The 22,041-nt window shown below is 50.4% G+C and overlaps 1 protein-coding gene across 1 annotated transcript in view; it reads right to left on the bottom strand.

The window, feature by feature from the left end:
• Positions 1-21,052, bottom strand: part of METAP2 (methionyl aminopeptidase 2) — a 48,626-nt gene extending 27,574 nt beyond the window's left edge. The window contains exons 1-3 of the mRNA XM_075344815.1: positions 20,860-21,052; positions 16,212-16,316; positions 13,011-13,079 (exon numbers count right to left, since the gene is read on the bottom strand). Of these exons, the coding sequence (XP_075200930.1) occupies positions 13,011-13,079; positions 16,212-16,316; positions 20,860-21,016 (331 nt within the window). The 5' untranslated portion in view covers positions 21,017-21,052. The remainder of the gene's footprint in view (positions 1-13,010; positions 13,080-16,211; positions 16,317-20,859) is intronic.
• Between the last annotated feature and the right edge of the window lie 989 nt (positions 21,053-22,041).

Raw genomic sequence — 22,041 nt, 5'->3', positions numbered from 1 at the left:
GGGCTTCAGAAACACGGTGCCGGAGATGAGCGCTATGCGCAGGCGCTAACTCCTGTAACTGAAGATTAGAAATTTACATACGGCCAGTGAGAGGGAGGAACAGGCGGCGGGGGGAAGGGGTTGGAGGGGGGGGGGGGGAGACACGTGCATAATGCGCCCGGACATTAGCAGCAAGGTGCACACGTCAATCAAAAAGTACAGGAATTTTCAAACTTTATAAAGTTAAATTTCACAGCCTAAACACCCGAGCTGCCCACTAATGGCATGTACACACTGTGCCTGATAGTGCCAGTACTGCACTGGCTGCACCTTATATAGGAATATGCTGATGTTTGGTTCCGTTTAAAGGGAATCTGTCACCAGGTTTTTGCCACCTAGTCTGAGAGCAGCATAATGAAGGAAAAAGGATTCTGATTCCAGTGATGTGTCACTTACTGTGCTGCTTAGTGTAGCTTTTATAAAATCATGGTTAGCAGTCGATTACCATCAGAGGACTACCTGGAGGGCTGCCAGGTAGTCCAGCATATGCATCAACTCACTATAGGTTCTACAGTGAAATAACAGCTAGATCTGCTCAGAAAAAACAGTGATTTTATCAAAATGACAGCAAACAGCTCAGTAAGTTGCATCGCTGGAATCATGGTCTCTGTCTCTACATTATGCCGCTCTCAGATGGGGGAGCAAAAACTTGGTGCCAGATTCCCTTTAACCCCCTAACGACTGCAGGCCATACTGGTACGTCCTAAGTCATGTCCAGGTAATCACCGCTGGCTGCTGCGATGAGCCTGTGGCGATCCAGGCACGTCTGCTGATTTGAACAGCAGATTTATGCCACGCCAGCGCAGGTTGATCCGCGACCCATCCGCGCCTATTATCCCCTTAAATCGCACTGTCAAAATGTGCCAGAGCAATTTAAATGCCCGCCACGGTAAACGAGCACTTACCCGACTCCATCGGCAGCGCTGTGACGTGATCACTGTGAGCCGATGGTTGCCATGGTAGCACAGGGTCATGTGATGACTCCTGTAGCTCACATGACTCACTTCCTGTAACAGCAAGCAGAGCAGCCTCTGTTACAAGACATGAGGATTTCTGGTGATCTCAGCAGTGTAGTAAAATAAAAAAAAATAAAAGTAGTTTTAAAAATTAAAAAAAAAAAATACAATGTTCAAATCACCGCCTTCATCCCATTAAAAATGAAAAGGGTTATAAAAAATAAAATATACACACAAATTAGATATCGCTGAAATGCCCAATCAAAGAAGGGAATTTTGTTTACTTACTGTAAATTCCTTTTCTTCTAGCTCCTATTGGGAGACCCAGACAATTGGGTGTATAGCTTCTGCCTCCGGAGGCCACACAAAGTATTACACTTAAAAAAGTGTAACCCCTCCCCTCTGCCTATACACCCTCCCGTGCATCACGGGCTCCTCAGTTTTGGTGCAAAAGCAGGAAGGAGAAAACTTATAAATTGGTCTAGGGTAAATTCAATCCGAAGGATGTTCGGAGAACTGAAGACCAAGAACCACAAGAACAATTCAACATGAACAACAGGTGTACACAAAAGAACAACAGCCCGAAGGGAACAGGGGCGGGTGCTGGGTCTCCCAATAGGAGCTAGAAGAAAAGGAATTTATGGTAAGTAAACAAAATTCCCTTCTTCTTTGTCGCTCCATTGGGAGACCCAGACAATTGGGACATCCAAAAGCAGTCCCTGGGTGGGTAAAAGAATACCTCGGTAAAAAGAGCCGCAACGGCCCCCTCTTACAGGTGGGCAACCGAGCCTTGCAGGACTCGCCTACCTAGACTGGCATCTGCCGAAGCATAGGTATGCACTTGATAGTGTTTCGTGAAAGTGTGCAGACTAGACCACGTAGCTGCCTGACACACCTGCTGAGCCGTAGCCCGGTGCCGCAATGCCCAAGACGCACCCACGGCTCTGGTAGAATGGGCTTTCAGACCTGAAGGAAGCGGAAGCCCAGAAGAACGGTAGGCTTCGAGAATCGGTTCCTTGATCCACCGAGCCAAGGTTGACTTGGAAGCCTGCGAACCCTTACGATGGCCAGCGACAAGGACAAAGAGCGCATCTGAACGACGCAGGGGCGCCGTGCGAGACACGTAGAACCGGAGTGCTCTCACTAGATCCAAAGAGTGCAAATCCTTTTCACATTGGTGAATTGGATTAGGGCAAAATGAAGGCAAGGAGATATCTTGATTGAGATGAAAAGGAGATACCACCTTAGGGAGAAAATCCGGGACCGGACGCAGAACCACCTTATCCTGGTGAAACACCAGGAAGGGGGCTTTGCATGACAGCGCTGCAAGCTCAGACACTCTCCGGAGTGATGTAACTGCCACTAGAAAGGCCACCTTCTGCGAAAGACGTGATAAAGAGACATCCCGCAGCGGCTCGAAAGGTGGTTTCTGAAGAGCCGTTAGCACCCTGTTAAGATCCCAGGGTTCCAGCGGACGTTTGTAAGGTGGGACTATGTGGCAAACTCCCTGCAGGAACGTGCGGACCTGTGGAAGCCTGGCTAGGCGCTTTTGAAAAAATACGGAGAGCGCCGATACTTGGCCCTTGAGAGAGCCGAGTGACAAACCCTTGTCCATTCCGGATTGAAGGAATGAAAGAAAAGTGGGTAAGGCAAACGGCCATGGAGGAAAACAGTTAGGATTGGGGTAAGGAGGAGTCCTTTCCCTTGGATTCCTTAATAATCTCATCCAATCGTTCGCCAAACAAGCGGTCGCCAGAAAACAGCAAACCGGTTAAGAACCTCTTGGAGGCCGAGTCTGCCTTCCATTCGCGCAGCCACATGGCCCTGCGGACTGCCACAGAGTTAGCGGATGCCACAGCTGTACGGCCAGCAGAGTCTAGGACTGCGTTCATGGCGTAGGAAGAAAAAGCTGACGCTTGAGAAGTCAAAGACGCAACTTGCGGAGCAGAATTACGTGTGACAGCATTAATCTCAGCCAGACAAGCCGAGATAGCTTGGAGTGCCCACACGGCTGCAAAAGCCGGGGCAAAAGACGTGCCCGTGGCCTCATAGATGGACTTCACCAGAAGCTCTATCTGCCTGTCAGTGGCATCCTTTAGCGATGAGCCATCTGCAACCGATACCACAGATCTAGCCGCCAATCTAGAGACTGGAGGATCCACCTTGGGACACTGAGCCCAACCCTTAACGACCTCGGAGGGGAAGGGGTAACGCGTGTCAGTGAGGCGCTTAGTAAAGCGCTTGTCCGGAACCGTTCTGGGCTTCTGGACAGCATCTCTGAAGTTAGAGTGATCGAAAAACGAACTATGTGTACGTTTGGGGAACCTAAACTGGTGTTTCTCCTGCTGAGACGCCGACTCCTCTACAGTAGGAGGTGGGGGAGAGAGATCCAACACCTGGTTGATGGACGAGATAAGATCAGATCATTCACTAAGGCGTCCCCTTCAGGTGTATCAAGGTTAAGGGCGACGTCAGGGTCAGAGCCCTGAGCTGCGACGTCCGCCTCGTCCTCCAGAGAGTCCTCAAGCTGGGAACCCGAGCAGCGTGAAGAAGGCGGGGAAGATTCCCAGCGAGCCCGCTTAGCCTGTCTAGGACTGTGGTCCGGGCAGGAGTTCTCCACGTGAGACCTAGGGCCCAACCTGGGAGCGCGCTGCAGCGCGGACCGAGAGGGGCCTGGAGGCGACGATCCAACAGGGGCCGGGGCCTGTGTAAGGACCAGTCTGGACTGCAAAGCTTCTATCAGCTTGGCAGACCACTTGTCCATAGACTGAGCCATGGATTGTGAAAGTGACTCAGAGAGTTTCTCAGCAAGAGAGGCAAACTCTGTCCCTGCCGCCTGGACAGGCGGAGCAGGGGGGGTCTACATGAGCCGAGGGGCCCACTAGTGACCGAGGCTCCGGCTGAGCAAGCGAAGCAGGGGTCGAGCATTGCTCACAGTGAGGGTAGGTGGAACCCGCAGGTAACATAGCCCCACAAGAGGTACAGGCCGCAAAAAAACCCTGTGCCTTAACAGCTTTGCTCCTTGTGGACAACATGCTGTTGTCTCCTAGGAGAATGATCACTGAGGGTATATGGGCAAAAAAAGGGTATACAGCCCGACCGAACAGAAGTATATTATATATATATATATATATATATATATATATATATATATATATATATATATATATATATATATATATATATATATATAAATAATATACGTATCTATTCCGGCACCCTAGGGGGACCAGCACCGGGTGACCGGTGTGGCTTACCGACCGCTAAAAAGCGGAGTGTGTGTCCTCCAGATTCCCTGCCTTAGGTCCCCCGGAGCTGCAGAGCTCTTCACTGAGAATCCTCCACCGGCAGAATGCCAAAAAATGGCTGCCGGAGCTCTCAGGGGAGGAGTGGAGCCGTGGGCAGCGCCAGGAAAGTGCGGGAATCTGGGGTCCCCACAGTGATCAGTGAGGGGGGAGGAAACATGCAGGATGGTCCGGCCCTCACATCCGACGTCAGGTCGGCCGTCCCGCCCTTACCCCTGACAGGCAGGCCCGGGGGCGGGATTTTTGCGACTAGGCCGCGATGAAGCCGGGGACTAAATTTGAGACCGCGCCCGACAAGCAGGCACGGTCGGCGCGGAAGTCCGCCGGCCTTCTTAATTCAGCAGCTGCCGCAGCGTCCGGGAAGAAGGTGCGCTCCCTGCACAGTCCCCTATGGGGACACAGAGTACCTTAGAGTTGCAGGGCCCGGTCCCTGAGGTTGAATAGACTCCGGTCTGGCAGATTCCCACAGGGGCTGCGGAGGGAGCACGGTCCCAGTAAATGGATGACCGCTCAGGACCCCACTTCTCCCAGAGCCGCTAAGGGATGGTGAAGGAGACGGCATGAGGCTCCGGCCTTTGTACCCACAATGGGTACCTCAACCTTAACAACACCGCCGACGTAGTGGGGTGAGAAGGGAACATGCCGGGGGCCCCGTGGGGGCCCTCTTTTCTTCCAACCGACATAACTAATATGAGAATTCATGAGTGGATGTGTGCCTCCTTCCACACAAAGCATAAAACTGAGGAGCCCGTGATCCACGGGAGGGTGTATAGGCAGAGGGGAGGGGTTACACTTTTTTAAGTGTAATACTTTGTGTGGCCTCCGGAGGCAGAAGCTATACACCCAATTGTCTGGGTCTCCCAATGGAGCGACAAAGAAATATAAAATCAATTAATCTGATTGGTAAACGGCGTAGCGGCAAAAAAAATCCAAACTCCAAAATTACATTCTTTAGGTTGCCGCGCAAGTTTTGCGCAAAATGCAATAACTGGTGATCAAAACGTACCATCTGCGCCAAAATGGTACCAATAAAAACATCAGCTCAAGATAAGCTGTCACTGAGCCCCATATCCCAAAAATGAGAAATGATATGGGTCACAGAAAATGGCGCAAAAAGTACGTCACTTTTTTTGGACAAACGTCTGAATTTTATTTAACCCCTTACATAAAAAGTAAACCTATGCATGTTTGGTGTCTACGATCTCGTACCAACCTGAGGAATCACACTGACACATCATTTATACCATAGGGTGAACACTGTGAATAAAATACCCCAAAAACAATAGTGCAATCACACTTTTTTGCAATTTTTCCACATTTGGAATTTTTTTTGCTGTTTTCAAGTACACTATATGGTAAAACCTATGGTTTCATTTAAAAGTACAGCTCGTTCCGCAATAAACAAGCCCTGATATGGCAAACTGATGGAAAAATAAAAAAGTTAGGCCCCTTTCACATTGCGTTTCTGCAGTCCGTTACACGTATACGTTTGAATCCACCCCAAACGTATACGTTAACGCTTCCATAGACTTCCATTAAGAAACGTATGCGATCGCATGTGAAAAGAAGGGAATTTTGTTACTTACCGTAAATTCCTTTTCTTCTAGCTCCTATTGGGAGACCCAGACGATTGGGTGTACAGCACTGCCTCCGGAGGCCACACAAAGCAATTACACTAAAAAGTGTAAGGCCCCTCCCCTTCTGGCTATACACCCCCAGTGGGATCACTGGCTCACCAGTTTTAGTGCAAAAGCAAGAAGGAGGAAAGCCAATAACTGGTTTAAACAAATTCACTCCGAAGTAACGTCGGAGAACTGAAAAACCATTCAACATGAACAACATGTGTACCCGAAAAACCACCAAAAATCCCGAAGGACAACAGGGCGGGTGCTGGGTCTCCCAATAGGAGCTAGAAGAAAAGGAATTTACGGTAAGTAACAAAATTCCCTTCTTCTTCGGCGCTCCATTGGGAGACCCAGACGATTGGGACGTCCAAAAGCTGTCCCTGGGTGGGTAAAGAAATACCTCATGTTAGAGCTGCAAAGACAGCCCTCCCCTAAGGGGAGGCAACTGCCGCCTGCAGGACTCTTCTACCTAGGCTGGCGTCCGCCGAAGCATAGGTATGCACCTGATAATGTTTGGTGAAAGTGTGCAGACTCGACCAGGTAGCTGCCTGGCACACCTGTTGAGCCGTAGCCTGGTGTCGTAATGCCCAGGACGCACCCACGGCTCTGGTAGAATGGGCCTTCAGCCCTGATGGAACCGGAAGCCCAGCAGAACGGTAGGCTTCAAGAATTGGTTCTTTGATCCATCGAGCCAGGGTGGCTTTGGAAGCCTGCGACACCTTGCGCTGGCCAGCGACAAGGACAAAGAGTGCATCAGAGCGGCGCAGGGGCGCCGTGCGGGAAATGTAGATTCTGAGTGCTCTCACCAGATCTAACAAATGTAAATCCTTTTCATACCGGTGAACCGGATGAGGACAAAAAGAAGGTAAGGAGATATCCTGATTAATATGAAACGAGGATACTACCTTAGGGAGAAACTCCTGAATGGGGCGCAGCACTACCTTGTCCTGGTGGACCACCAGGAAGGGAGCCTTGGATGACAGCGCTGCTAGCTCAGACACTCTCCGAAGAGACGTGATCGCTACCAGAAAGGCCACTTTCCGTGATAGTCGAGAGAGTGAAACATCCGTCAGAGACTCGAAAGGCGGCTTCTGGAGAGCAACTAGTACCCTGTTCAGATCCCATGGATCTAACGGCCGCTCGTACGGGGGGACGATATGACCAAACCCCCTGCAGGAACGTGCGTACCTGCGGACGTCGTGCTAGACGCTTCTGAAAAAAACACCAATAGCGCCGAGACTTGCCCTTTAAGGGAGCCGAGCGACAAGCCCTTTTCCAACCCAGATTGCAGGAAGGAAAGAAAAGTAGGCAATGCCAATGGCCAGGGGGACACTCCTTGTACAGAGCACCAGTAAAAGAAAATCTTCCACTTCCGTGGTAGATCTTAGCAGACGTGGGCTTCATAGCCTGTCTCATGGTGGCAACGACCCCGTGGGATAATCCTGAGGACACTAGGATCTAGGACGCAATGGCCACACAGTAGGTTCAGGGCCGTAGAATTCAGATGGAAAAACGGCCCTTGGGACAGTAAGTCTGGCCGGTCTGGTAGTGCCCACGGTTGACCGACCGTGAGATGCCTGTCGCCAGAGCTCTTTGATCGTCATGAAAACCGGGACCTTGCTGTTGTGCCGATTCGTGAAACCCGTCCGGATGCAGAGACCATTCTCCTGCGTCCACTCCCTGGTGACTGAGGAAGTCTGCTTCCCAGTTTTCTACGCCCGGGATGTGAACTGCGGATATGGTGTATGCTCTGTCTTCCACCCCTAGCCGAATCCGGCGGACTTCCTGGGAGGCTCGCCGACTGCGTAGTCCGCCTTGGTGGTTGATGTATGCCACCGCTGTGGATTGTCCGACTGAATTCGGATCTGTTTGCCTTCCAGCCACTGCAGGAAGTCTTGCAGGGCCATATGCACTGCCCAGAGCTCCAGACAATTGATCTGAAGAGTGGACTCCTCTGAAGAGAGTCCTTGATCGTCTGAGAAAGGGGGACGTTCCTGTGTAGGGACATCGACTTCCCCTCCCATTAGCGAAGAATGTTCTATTGAAGTGGACGCAGATGAAACTGCGTGAAAGGGACTGCCTCTGGATGAGGTGTCTCCTTGAAGGAGAGACTGCACCCCCGTCTGTAGTGACCGCTGTTTGTCCAGTGGAAGCTTCACCATCGCTGAGAGAGTGTGAAACCCCAAGCTAAGATATGCCAGCGATTGGGTTTAACTTTGAAAAGTTGAGGACCCACCCGAAACTCTGGGAAGTCTCCAGCGCCATGTTCAGGCTGTGTTGGCATGCCTCTTAAAAGAGTGCCTTGACAAGTAGATGGTCTAAGTAAGGGATCACAGGGTGACCCTGAGAGTGCGGGAGTGGTCCCACTGCTGCCATGAACTTGGTGAAAACCCGTGGGGCTGTCGCTAGACCGAAGGGTAGGGCTACGAACCGAAGATGCTCGTCTTCAATAACGAATCGTAGCAAACGCCGGTGCTCTGGAGCAATCGGCACGTGGAGATAAGCATCCTGATGTCTATTGATGCTAGGAAATCTCCTTGAGACATTGAGGCAATGACGGAGCGGAGGGATTCCATCCGGAACCGCCTGGTTTTCACGTGCTTGTTGAGCAGTTTAAGGTCCAGAACGGAACGGAAGGAGTCGTCCTATTTTGTCACCCCGACCAGATCGGAGTAAAAAGTGTCTCTTGTTCCTGAGGAGGAACCGGGATTACGACTCCTACTGCCTGCAGCAGAGCCTCGGCTCGGCCGGTGAGGAAGTTTTTGCGACAAACTGTCTCTCACCCACCGGCCATTGACCTGTGGCAGTTAAATGTCGCTAAAGCGGGGGAGTCTGCCACCGACCGCGGACGCGGAGAGAGAGGGCTGAAAGTCATGAGGAAACCGCCTTGGTAGCGGTTCCTCCGGCTGCCTTCTCCGGGCGTGATTGAGCCCGCCAGGAACCTGCGCCCCTCTGAGCCTTTTGAGTCCTGTTGGACGAGGGCAATTGGGACGTGCCCGAGCCTGGGAAGGACCGAAACCTCGACTGTCCTTTCTCCTGATGGGTCTTGTTTGATAGCTGGGGTAAGGAAGAATCCGTACCCTTGGACAGTTGAATGATTTAATCCAACCGCTCACGAAACAGTCTGTCACCAGATAAAGGCAATCTGGTTAAGCACTTTTGTGGAAGCAGCATCTGCTCCAATCCCTTAACACTAGGAGCGTAACAACACGGAGTTGGCGGACGCCACTGACGTACGGCTCGTAGAGTCCAGGACAGCATAAACAGCTTGAGTCGCAATGCCGACATTGCGAGGTGAAGGACGCTACTGCGGCCAAGATGTACATGTGACCGCGTCCCTCTGCGCAATACTAGCTGAAATAGCTTGGAGTGCCTCTATGGCTGCGAATGCCGGGGCAACCGACCCGCCGATAGGGCTATCTGTCTGTCAATGGCATCTTTAAGTGAAGTCCCATCTTCCACTGCAACTATAGATCTAGCCGCAAGCCTGGAGATTGGGGGATCCACCCTTGGAGCGCTTGAGCACGTCAGGGGGGAAGAGACAACGCGTATCTTCAATACGGTTGGAGAAACGCTTATCGGGATAAGCGTGGTATTCCTGGACTGCTTCTCTGGAGTCAGAGTGACCAGAAAAGTACTCAATATATGCTTGAGATACCGAAATAGGGATTTCTTCTGCTGTGAAGCTGACCCCTCCACTGGAGGAGTTGAGGGAGAAATACCCAACCTTCCATTGATGGACGCTATAAGATTATTCACTATAGCGTCACCATCCGGTGTATCCGGATTGAGAGCGGTCTCAGGATCAGAGTCCTGAACAGCTACGTCTGCCTCGTCATACAGAGAGTACTGTGATGAAGTCGAGGGCCGTTCTTAGGGAGCTCGCTTAGGCCGTCTGGGACTGTCGTCCGTGTCAGAGCCTGCACCCTGGGATGCATGGGACCCTCCTGGAGCCATGATTTGTTTCGAAATCAGGGTGGCCAGGGGCATTGAATAAACATTGCCCAAGGTCTGTCTGGACTGCAAAGTCTGTAAGATGTTAGTCATAGCCACAGACAATATATCAGCGGAAACTGCAACTCCGTCCCTGTCCCTGGACAGGGATCACAGGTGGTTCTTTTGGCCACCTGTAGCAGAGACCCCGTTGAGTAATTGCACACACTGGGGGTCCTGGAACAGTCGCATGCAGTACAAGCAGCATAGAAAGCTTGTGCCTTGGCACCCATGCTTTTTTTTTTTTTTTTTGCTGTTGCTGTCTAGCCATCTAGGAGCATTAGCCAAGAATAGCGACCGTACAGTGCAATGTATAGCATACAAGCATGAAGTACAATAAACACTTCAGCACATGCAGTACAAGGAGCATAGAAAGCCTGTGCCTTGGCACCTTTGCTTTTCTGCTGCCGTTGTCTAGTTATTCAGGAGCATTAGCCAGGAAAAGCGACATACAGTGAATGTATAGCATACAAGCATGAAAATAACCACTGCAGCACATGCAATCCAAGCAGCATTGAAAGCTTGTGCCTTAGCACCCTTGCTTTTCTGCTGCTGTTGTCTAGTCATCAAGGAGCATTAGCCAAGAATAGCGACATGCAGTGAATGTACAAGCATGAAAATAAACTCTGCAGTACGTGCAATCCAAGCAGCATTGAAAACTTGTGCCTTAGCACCATTGCTGTTTGCTGCCGCTGTCTAGCCATCTAGGCGGGTAGACAGCCAAGAATAGCCCTTACAGTGCAATGTAAAGCATACAAGCATAAAGGACACATGACACTGCAGCACATGCAAGACAAGCAGCATCCTGATCTTTTGTTGCTGTTTCTAGGTCTGCATCCTGAATAGCGACCGTACAAAAGTACAACAGGACACTTCGGCATTAGTGGGTCAGCACTTTAGTTGCCGCTTACCGCCCGCACAAAAGCGGGTGTGTGGCGCCGGAATCCTGTGCTGGTAGCTCAGTGTCTCCGTTTTCCCGCTCTGCGTGCCGGAATGGCTGCCGGCGTCCAGAGGAGAGGGGCGGGCCGAGGGCGTGCCCGAGACAAGAGCGGGAACCCGGCGCCCACTGTGTCTAGTAAAGGGGGCTGGAGAATGCAAATAAGGCTCCAGCCCTCGGCGCTATAGAACAGCGTCTCTCCCTGTCCGAGTGACAGGGTGGGGGCGGGAACGAAGCGGCGCTAGGCCGCAAAAGCCGGGGACTAAAGTTAGAAGCGCCGCCGCCGTAAAAGCGCGGTCGGCGCGTCCCCGGCGCACTACAAGTCGCAGCTGCGCCGCCGCTCCAGGGGCGGTCGGCGCGGCGGTCCCCACACGTAAAGTCCCCCAATAATCTGCAGGGACTATAAGCCCAGCGCACAGCGCTACAGTCCCCGGCGCACTAGCACACCCAGCAAGCCTGGAGTGTGCGTGGCCTGCCATACGGGGACACAGAGTACCTGAAAGTTGCAGGGCCTTGTCCCTGAACGGCACTCCCGCTCCACATCCAGCAGGTTCTATGGGTCTGTGGATGGAGCCCGGCCTCAGGGCTTGGTGGCCGGAAAGATCCCACTTCCTCAGAGCCCCTCAGGGGGATGGGGAAGGAAAACAGCATGTGGGCTCCAGCCTCCGTACCAGCAATAGGTACCTCAACCTTACAAACCGCAAGTGGGGTGAGAAGGGAGCATGCTGGGGGCCCTAGTATGGGCCCTCTTTTCTTCCATCCGATAGAGTCAGCAGCTACTGCTGACTGAACAGTGGAGCTTATGCATGGATGTCTGACCTCCTTCGCACAAAGCAGAAAACTGGTGAGCCAGTGATCCCACTGGGGGTGTATAGCCAGAAGGGGAGGGGCCTTACACTTTTTAGTGTAATTGCTTTGTGTGGCCTCCGGAGGCAGTGCTATACACCCAATCGTCTGGGTCTCCCAATGGAGCGCCGAAGAAATAGCATACGTTTCGTACAAGTACGTTTTTTGAAACGTACCGGAAAACGTATACTACTACGTTTTTCTGTTCGTTGTTGAAAACGTACACTAAACGTTTACATTTATTTTAACATTAGAGTCTATGGAAAAAGCATTGTACCGTATGATCCATGATTGTACATATTTGCGGTCTACGTTATTATTGCGTTTCAGAAACCTTGTCAATATAAGGAAAGACATGTGACCCATCATGTGATGTTGTAACGTGACCGGAAGTGTCGCACATAGTTTCTCACTTTCTCGCACATAGTTAACTTCATGCACCCAAAATCTCCTGCGTCTTCTCTGCCTCCTACGCAATTGCATTAAACGATATTTCACAAGCAAAGACACAATCATCTTGCTGCTACTCCTTTGACAATGTACTGGAAAGAAGAACACACATACACTGGATACACCCACAAAAAAAAAAATTGTCAGCAGAAAACTTTATTGTACTTTAACAATGAACAAACGGATATGTTTTTACTCCACACAAAGAATTTGTCAAACGTATTGGGCTACGTTTAACGTATACGTTTTGACAGTACTAAAATAGGACAAATTTGACCAAATAGCACAGTCCGTTAAACGTATACGTTTACAGTATACGTCTAACGGACTGCACAAACGCAATGTGAAAGGAGCCTTACAGCTCTCGGAGGAAGGGGAGCAAAAGAAAAAAAAAAAAAAAAAAAAACGAAACATGGAAAATTGGCCCGGGGTAAAGGGGTTAAGACTTTCAGTTAGTGAGACAGGCGGCACAAATTGCGGCTCACGCAGCCTGTGTGTGCGCTCAGGTTTTACTCCACAGCTGACATTACCCGTCTGGGAATGTGAATAACTCGCATTATGCCCTTGTATCGTTTAGCAGCGACTCCTTACATATGCTCCAGGTGAATTTCAGCTTTAAAGAGACTATAAAATTGATCGCCTTTCTATAGGTAGGAATAATGGGCAGAAGCTGTAGTACCAGGCATGGCCACAACCAAATCTACAGTGCTGCACTTAGTAACAACAAACAAAAACGTAGCATGCCCTTCATTCAGATGATCAGGGATAGTAAGGAGCCATCAATGTTTTAACTCTGGAAACCCATGTGACAATGGAAGCCCAATAACCCTTGCAGTGCCATATCTCCGATAATACATACATCCTTTCTTCTTCTTCTTCTTGTTCTTTTTCTTCTTCCCACCTGCACCATCTCCTTCAACGTCACCATCTTGAATACAATAGAGGAGAATTACTATAATCCCCAAACAAGTAACACCATTACATTTTGAGTGGTGGTATTTGGTATAATCCAATAGTGGTAAACAGGCCCTATACATGCCACCACAGGCCAGGGCCCATTCTGATCTGCATGCCCCTGTGTAGATGTACACTGGACAACAATATAAAAAAATATAAAAAAAAAACAAAAAAAAAAAAAACACTTGTGTTTGCTTCCATTATTCATGAGCTGATCTCAAGGACCTAAGACATTTCTTTGTATATAAAAGACCTTTTGTTTTTGCTCAAATTCACTGAATGTTCATTTCTCTACCATAAGCATTCTGTGAAGGTGTTTCAGAGCATTTGGCAGTACAGCCAACCGGCCTCACGACCATAGACCACATGTAAGCACAGCAGCCCAGGATCAGCATCCTGTGTGTGCCTGACACCAGCCACCCGGCAGCTGCTGGAACAATCCGATTGCATAACCAAACAATTTTTGCTCAAACTGTCAGAAATCGTCTAAGGCCTGCGACACACATCCGTGCCGCCGGTACGAGTTTGGGACTTTTTGACACGTACCGGCACCACGCACACACATGCACCAATGTTACCCTATGGTAACAGGCACACACGCGTAAATCCACACGGAACGTGTCCCCGTGTGGTTTGTACGTGTGTGCGTTTTTAAACACAGCTGACCGGCATCACGCAGGCACGGACCTGCTAAAGTCAATGGGTCCGTGTCTGCACGTATGTGACACGGAGCATGTACATGTGCTGTCCGTTCGGTCAGTGTGCGTTTTTTTGGGGTTTTTTTTTTAATGGTGAAACGGCTCAAGACACATGGACTGCACACAGACATGACACGTACGCATCTCACGCATACACGGACATTCAACACGCACGGCAAGCATACACCATCACACTGAGGTCACATGTACTGGAGAAACGGACATGAAAAACAGACCGCGAGACACGCACGTGTTTTCTGCGGACGTGTGTTTCAGGCCTAAGAGAAGCTCATCTGCTGCTCGTCATCCTCATCGGGGTCTCCACCTGACTGCAGTACATTGACAGAACCAACCTGAGTGGGATAATGCTCATTCTATAGTGTCTGACACTTTGGCGAGGTTCTCTTCCTGGATGAATCCTGGTTTTCACAGTACAGGGCAGATGGCAGACTGTATGGCATTGTGTGGGTGAGCAGTTTGCTGATGTCCCTGTTGTGAATACAGTGGTCCATGGTGGAGGTGGGGTTACAGTATGGGTAGGTGTATGTTATGGACAGTGAACACAGGTGCATTTTATTGATGTCATTTTGAATGCACAGATACCATGATGAGATCCTGAGGCCATTGTTGTGCCAGTCATCCACAGCCATCACCCCATGTTGCAGCATAATAATGCATGGGCCAACAATGCAAGGATCTGTACACAATTCCTGGAAACTGACCGTATCCCAGCTCTTGCATGGACAGCATACTCACCGGACATGTCACCCATTGAGCATGTTTGGGATTTAAGTCCCTGTCAATATAGAGTAACTTGGCACAGCCAGTGAAGAGGAGAGGACCAGCATTCCACAGGCCATAATGAACCTGATCAGCTCTATGCGAAGGAGATGTGTTGCACTGTGTGAGGCAAATGGTGGTCACACCAGATACTGACTGGTTTTCTGACCCTCCTGAACCCTCCAATACTGTAAAAATGCACATTTTAGAGTGGCCTTTTAGGCTGCTTTCACACTACGTTTTTTTTAACATGCGTCATGAACGTTTTTTTAACGCAAAAACAGATCCAGTGCAAATACGTTTGCATTTCAATGCATTTGCAATGGACTCAACATGCGTTCACTTGTGTTCGCGTGCGTTATAGTGAGGATCCAGAGAGTTGCAGTTTTTTAACTTTTTTCAAAAACGCTACTTGTAGCGTTTTTGAGCTGCGTCCAAATACTGCAAATTGCTGGATTCTGACCAAACAGCACGCAAACGCATGTGAACGCTGGCATGCTGATAGGCAGGATCCTGCTTGCTCTACTGAGCATGCCCAGAAACCAGCCTGGCGTGATCAGTCCCTCTCTCCCCTCCCTCTCCTCTCTCTCCCCCGCCTGAGAGCTGCGGAGGCTCGTAACCAAGGTAAAGATCGGGTAACTTGCTTGGATACCCGTTTACCTTGGTTACGTGTGCAGGGAGCCCGGCTCCTAGCAGCTGCAGACACTCGTAACCAAGGTAAATATCGGGTATCCAAGCAAGTTACCCGATGTTTACCTTGGATATGATCCTCTGCAGCTGTCAGATGCCGGCACCCAGTCTGTCACGTTCAGTTCCCCTCAGTCCCGATCACATGACTCCAATGCCCGCCCATAAACTTCAAGTGACAGGATACTGCAATATAACACATGCGTTTGCATGCGTTTTTCTTTGTAAAAACAGGATCCGCTTTTACAGCAAAAAAACGTTCATGACGCATGTTAAAAAAACGTAGTGTGAAAGCAGCCTTATTGTGGCCATCCGAAGGCACACCTGTGCAATAATCATGCTGTCTAATCAGCATCTTGATATGCCACACCTGTGAGGTGGATGGATTATCTCAGCAAAGAAGAAGAGCTCACTAAAGCCAAGTTCACATGTCCAGTAATCAACGGTTAGAAGAATCCAGCAGCAGCATTGTTAAAAAATTGATTGTAGGTGGATCTGTTTTTGTTAACCTGATAGTCTGTGGAAAACTTATCTGATAACAGATTGCTATTTAGCCATTTGTTTTTTTTACTTTTTGGATCAGTTTCCAATAGAAAATTAATAGCAATCCGTTAAAAGATCCATTTTCCATAGACTCCAATGTTAATAAACCGGATCCAGCTAAAATCAATTATTTAAAAACAGTCAAAAATGTTTTGTCTGCACAACTTTTTTGCTAACGGATTGCTGCTGGATCTGTCCTAACAGATGATTACTGGACATGTGAGCTTAACATAACACAGATTTACACAAATTTGTCAACGTCATTGCAGAGAAAAAGGCCCTTTGTACATAGAAAAGTCGTAGATCTTTGACTTCAGCTCATGAAAAATGGGAGCAAAAACAAAAGTGTTGTGTTTAGAATTTTGTTCAGTGTATACAGCACCAGAAGAACTTACCATCCTCCTCCTCGTCTTTGTTTTCCAGCGTTTGCTTGTCCAGCCGTTTAGTCACCTCATCAATGACAGGACCTGCAGCTCCAGCTTCTTTCTCAGGTTCTTGTCCTACAGAATATGGAGAATATAAGACCCTAAAGAGTAAATGTGATAATGATTGTCTTAACAGAACGATCAGCACAGAATGACTGTTCAAACCAACTGCACGAACTTGTGCATCATGGAGGAGCCAAACAGTTAAAGGGAACCAATCACCAGGATTTCCGTATATAAGCTAAAGCCAGTGCTATACTGGCACTATCAGGCTGATTCTATACATACCTGCAATGGTCAGCTCCGATGTTTGGGTTTGAAAATCCAAGAAAGTAAAGTTTGTAAAATCAGCAGCTTCTTGAGTGACAGTTGCACTGGAGCAGATCATATATTCATAGTTATCCCCTCCCCCTGTTAGAATTAGCATAAGTATTATACAAACAATTCACTTTTTCACTTGCAGGACCTGTGTGATATCATACCCATGTGACCAGAAGGGGCAGGGCCTCAGCCAACATAGCTGATACCAGGAAGAAACTTTTCTGTTGGCTGAGGCCCTGCCGCTTCCGGTCACATGGGTATGACCTCACCACAGGTCCGGCTAGTGAAAAATTTAATTGATTGTATAATACCTATGCTACTTCTAACAGGGGGAGGGGATAAGTACGAGCCCTGCTATTATCTGATCCTCAGCTGCTGTCATTCAAGAAGCTGGTGATTTTATAAAAACTTTACTTTTTTGGCTTTCAAAACCTACACATCCGAGCTGCCCACTACAGGTATGTATAGAATCAGCCTGATAGTGCCAGTATTGCACTGGCTTTAGCTTATACAGGAAAATCCTGGTGACTGGTTCCCTTTAAGTGCATCCACCACCTGCTTGTTTCCCTTCCATCTGCATCCCCCTTCTGTGATTGACAATTCTGGTTTCATAGAGCCAAAGAAGTGTGGAGATAAAAAACAAGCAGGTGGGTAGGTGCGCTTAAATCTTTGGCCCCTTCATGATGTACTTGGTTTGGACAGTCATTCTGTGCTGACCATTTAATGGAGTTCTCCTATCCTTAGGCCACCGTTGAGTATTACAGATTAGCTCCCAATCAAAATACAAAATAATGGGGCTGATGTGCAGTACCTGGCAGTGGCTGTTAGTGCTACTACATTCAGCATTTACATCTGGCTGCCGGAGTAACAAACAGCTGATCACTGGGGGGTGTAGAATGTTGGACCCTCAACAATCCGAAATAAGGGTCATCAATACCGGAAGGACAGAAAATCCCAATGAGGGCTCATACTATCTTACTGACAGCATGGACAAAGCATTACACCACATATTCAATGGTAAACCATTAAAAAGTACAAAAAACAAAAAAAAAAAGGGGGGGGGGCGCACCAGTTTAGCAGTTCCAATTTCCATGTAAATTCTTAATTTCAACAGTTATTCATGTACGAATGAATGAAAAGTTCACGTCCAGTATTAACTGCATCGAGCTAATAGGTCTTATACCTGCAATAACGCATGATGGTACATCACAAAGCTGGTGTGGACTCCTATGCCCATGCCATACCCCACAGGAGCCCACAGTAATATACAGATGGGCTCACTGCAACACCGGCATGACAACCCAGAATCAAAATCAGATTGGATAGTTATTAACATAAGAAGCTGCATTTGATCTGGTACATGTTATAACAGCTCGTGTATAAAAACAACTGCCACTCGGATGTCACACATACAGACCCACGGAACACCAAGCATTTTTCCAGTCACCTGACCCAGGTAATAGGGTATATGCCCACCATCAGGACCCACTACATCCTGGACGCTGCATGTCCTGACCTGTGGGACTGCGAGTCTCCTCCACAGGAGAATGCAGTGACCCGTGCCCACGATACGGCCTCGGGCAGTTGTGGTCTCTCTTCTGTTCTCCCTGTGGAGAACACTTGTGACTCTGCAGCAAAGAATTGGCATGCTGTGGCTCAGATAGCCGCACCACAGGTCAGTTAACGCTGCGGGCAGTACAAACACAGTGGGCAGATTTCTAGAAATTCCATCCACTGTGCTTGTACTGTACAACGCAGCGTTTTAGACACAGCAGAAGCAGGCTACATCCAAAACACTAAACCCTGATCGTGGGCACACAGCCTTGCAAATACATGCTGTGTGAAAAAGAATGCAATATATTTATTTTTACCTTTAATCCCCTAAAAAAAAAAAAAAGTAATAAAACATAAAACTTCCCAATATGGCTTCCTGACCAAATCCAGCCCTCATACGGCAACACAGGGAACAGAAGGGCTCTGGGAGTGCTACCCCTGAAAGTGAGGAACCTGCCAGTAAGACCCCAAGAAGAAGCTGCACTGTGCAGTCAAAAGAACCGGATCAGTCAGCGGCCGCTTGCTGACAGTTTCCAAGTTTGGCTAAGTTCACATGTCCAGTAATCATCTGTTAGAATAGATCCAGCAGCAAAACAACTTTTTTGTTGGCTTTCAAATAATCTGATTTTTACAGGATCCGTTTTTTTACTTCAGTCTATGGAAAACGGATCCGATAACTGTTGCTATTTCTTTTCAGGTTTTATTTCATTTTCAAAGCAACTCTTTTTTTTTACTGGCTCAGTTCCAAATGGAATATAAATAGCAATCCGTTACCGGATCCGCTTTCCACAGACTCCAGTGTTAAAGAAAAAAATGGACCCAGCTGAAATAACTTACGGAAATGAACTACTGCTGGATGCAGTGTAACGGATGATTAGTGGTTGTGCACGCTGTCTCTGTGCCGTCTCCCCCCATCTCTGGCTCTGTGCACTGTCTCTACCCCAGCCTGCCTCAGCGCTGTCTCTCCAGCTATGCAGTCTCCACACCACCTCACCCACCGTCTGTGTGCTATCCCCCCCTCTCTGTGCCATCTCCCCATCTATGCAGTCTCCACGTCACCTCACAGTGTCCGTACCATCCCCTCGTCATCTCTCCGTCTCCGCGCAGTCTCCCCGCCGCCTTTCCATCTCCATGCCATCTCCCCACCGTCTCCCCCATCTAACCAGCTCTGTGCCGTCTCCTCATTGTCCCCCCAATCTCCACAATGTCTCCCCCACTGCATCCCCATCTACGCTGGATCCCCATCTACGTTTCGCCTCCCCCACTCCCCATCTACATTTTGCCTCCCCCATCTCCGTCCCCCTCTACGCTTCGCCTCCCCCATCTCCGTCCCCCTCTACGCTTCGCCTCCCCCATCTCCGTCCCCCTCTACGCTTCGCCTCCCCCATCTCCGTCCCCCTCTACGCTTCGCCTCCCCCATCTCCGTCCCCCGCTCCGTCCCCCTCTACGCTTCGCCTCCCCCCGCTCCGTCCCCCTCTACGCTTCGCCTCCCCCCGCTCCGTCCCCCTCTACGCTTCGCCTCCCCCCGCTCCGTCCCCCTCTACGCTTCGCCTCCCCCCGCTCCGTCCCCCTCTACGCTTCGCCTCCCCCCGCTCCGTCCCCCTCTACGCTTCGCCTCCCCCCGCTCCGTCCCCCTCTACGCTTCGCCTCCCCCCGCTCCGTCCCCCTCTACGCTTCGCCTCCCCCCGCTCCGTCCCCCTCTACGCTTCGCCTCCCCCCCCGCTCCGTCCCCCTCTACGCTTCGCCTCCCCCCCCGCTCCGTCCCCCTCTACGCTTCGCCTCCCCCCCGCTCCGTCCCCCTCTACGCTTCGCGCCCCCCCGCTCCGTCCCCCTCTACGCTTCGCCTCCCCCCGCTCCGTCCCCCTCTACGCTTCGCCTCCCCCCGCTCCGTCCCCCTCTACGCTTCGCCTCCCCCCGCTCCGTCCCCCTCTACGCTTCGCCTCCCCCCGCTCCGTCCCCCTCTACGCTTCGCCTCCCCCCGCTCCGTCCCCCTCTACGCTTCGCCTCCCCCCGCTCCGTCCCCCTCTACGCTTCGCCTCCCCCCGCTCCGTCCCCCTCTACGCTTCGCCTCCCCCCGCTCCGTCCCCCTCTACGCTTCGCCTCTCCCCGCTCCGTCCCCCTCTACGCTTCGCCTCCCCCCGCTCCGTCCCCCTCTACGCTTCGCCTCCCCATCTCCCTCGCTCCGTCCCCCCCTACGCCTCGTCTCCCCCCGCTCCGTCCCCCTCTACGCTTCGTCTCCCCATCTCCCTCGCTCCGTCCCCCTCTACGCTTCGTCTCCCCCCGCTCCGTCCCCCCCTACGCCTCGTCTCCCCCCGCTCCATCCCCCTCTACGCTTCGTCTCCCCATCTCCCTCGCTCCGTCCCCCCCTACGCCTCGTCTCCCCCCGCTCCATCCCCCTCTACGCTTCGTCTCCCCCCGCTCCACCCCCCTCTACGCTTCGTCTCACCCCGCTCCATCCCCCTCTACGCTTCGTCTCCCCATCTCCCTCGCTCCGTCCCCCCCTACGCCTCGTCTCCCCCCGCTCCATCCCCCTCTACGCTTCGTCTCCCCATCTGTATACAGGCACAGCCTTCGCCCTGATAAGCTCCGCTCAATAATGGCGGTATATACGGTGTGTCCCGGTATACATCGTGACACAGCAGATCTGTGAGCGGCCTCTCTCCTGACAGCCCGGTGCAGGCAGAACTCGCTGAGGCCAGCACATCCCGGCACCATGTTCCCCGGCGCTCAGCTCCTCTCCTACCGGCTTTGCTCTTCTTCTTCTTCTTGCGCTTCTTCTTGGCAGCGCTGCTGTCCCCTGCAGCCACCACTTCATCCTCCTCCAGCTCCCCGTTTAGGTGCCGGTCCCCGTTCTCTTCCACCACCCCGGGCCTCTCTCGTTGAGCTGCGACGCTCGCCATCTTACCAGCGAGGAAAAGGCAGCCAAGGGCGCATGCGTAGCTCTAGTCCATGATGCCGCAGGCTCGGCGCAAAGCATGCTGGGATGTGACTGGAGGACTGAATGTTCCAGCGCAGAGAGAACTGGTGGAGGTCGTCAGCAGGGGGCGCTGTGCTGCAGATTACAATTCTTATTACTTGTTGCATTTATGTCATATTTACAAAAGAAATATTAAAAAAAGACTTCAATTTTCTAAATAACTAAACAAACCCAGTAGATGTAACCTGTTCAAGATCTTAAAGGGGTTGTCCAGAGACAACATGTCATGTCAGGATAAGTGATAACTTATTGATATGTGGGGGTTTGACCCTTTTATATGAGACGTGCGCCACACTTTGTCGACAGCCCCTAGGCAATGAATGGGCTTTCGATTAGCGGCTCCATTAGGTAACGGGGTAAAATTCCCCTGTTCTTCTGATCGATGCGGATCCCTTTGGCCAGAATCACACTTGCTAGTGCCTCGCGTGTAACTCGCGCGAGTCTCTCATGGTAGAACCCGGCATGACCGCACACTTTCCTGACAGGAGCGGGTCGGTTGCATGCAGGGCCGGCCTTAGCCTGAATGGCGCCCTGTGCAAAACTGCCCTTTGGTGCCCCCCCCCTTCTGATTTTTTACCCAGTTTCCCAGGAAACAAATGACGATAGGAGCCAATTTTTCTTATATCCTAATAAAATTCAGCTCTTCAAATGTACAAAATACTCCAAATTTTTGCTGGAGAATCTGCACCTCAAATCCACCACGTTTGATCTCGTTCTTTTAGAGGTCTTCCGATTTCAACCATTTATGCCGTATCCCTGGATATTACATCATGGATGGTACATGCGGATCCCCCAATGGGGTGCACTTGTATCTGGAGAATGAGGCGCTGCCGCTCTTCATAGACAGATGATATATATTTCTATACACTAAGGGTATGTGCGCACGTTGCTTTTTACCTGCTTTTTTGCTGCTTTTTCTTCTGCGCTGTTTAATGCCAAAATGGATGT

The sequence above is a fragment of the Anomaloglossus baeobatrachus genome, chromosome 4 (assembly GCF_048569485.1).
Source record: "Anomaloglossus baeobatrachus isolate aAnoBae1 chromosome 4, aAnoBae1.hap1, whole genome shotgun sequence".
NCBI lineage: Eukaryota > Metazoa > Chordata > Amphibia > Anura > Aromobatidae > Anomaloglossus > Anomaloglossus baeobatrachus.
Note: the sequence above shows the minus strand (reverse complement) of the source record. Positions and strands in the feature narration are given on the sequence as shown.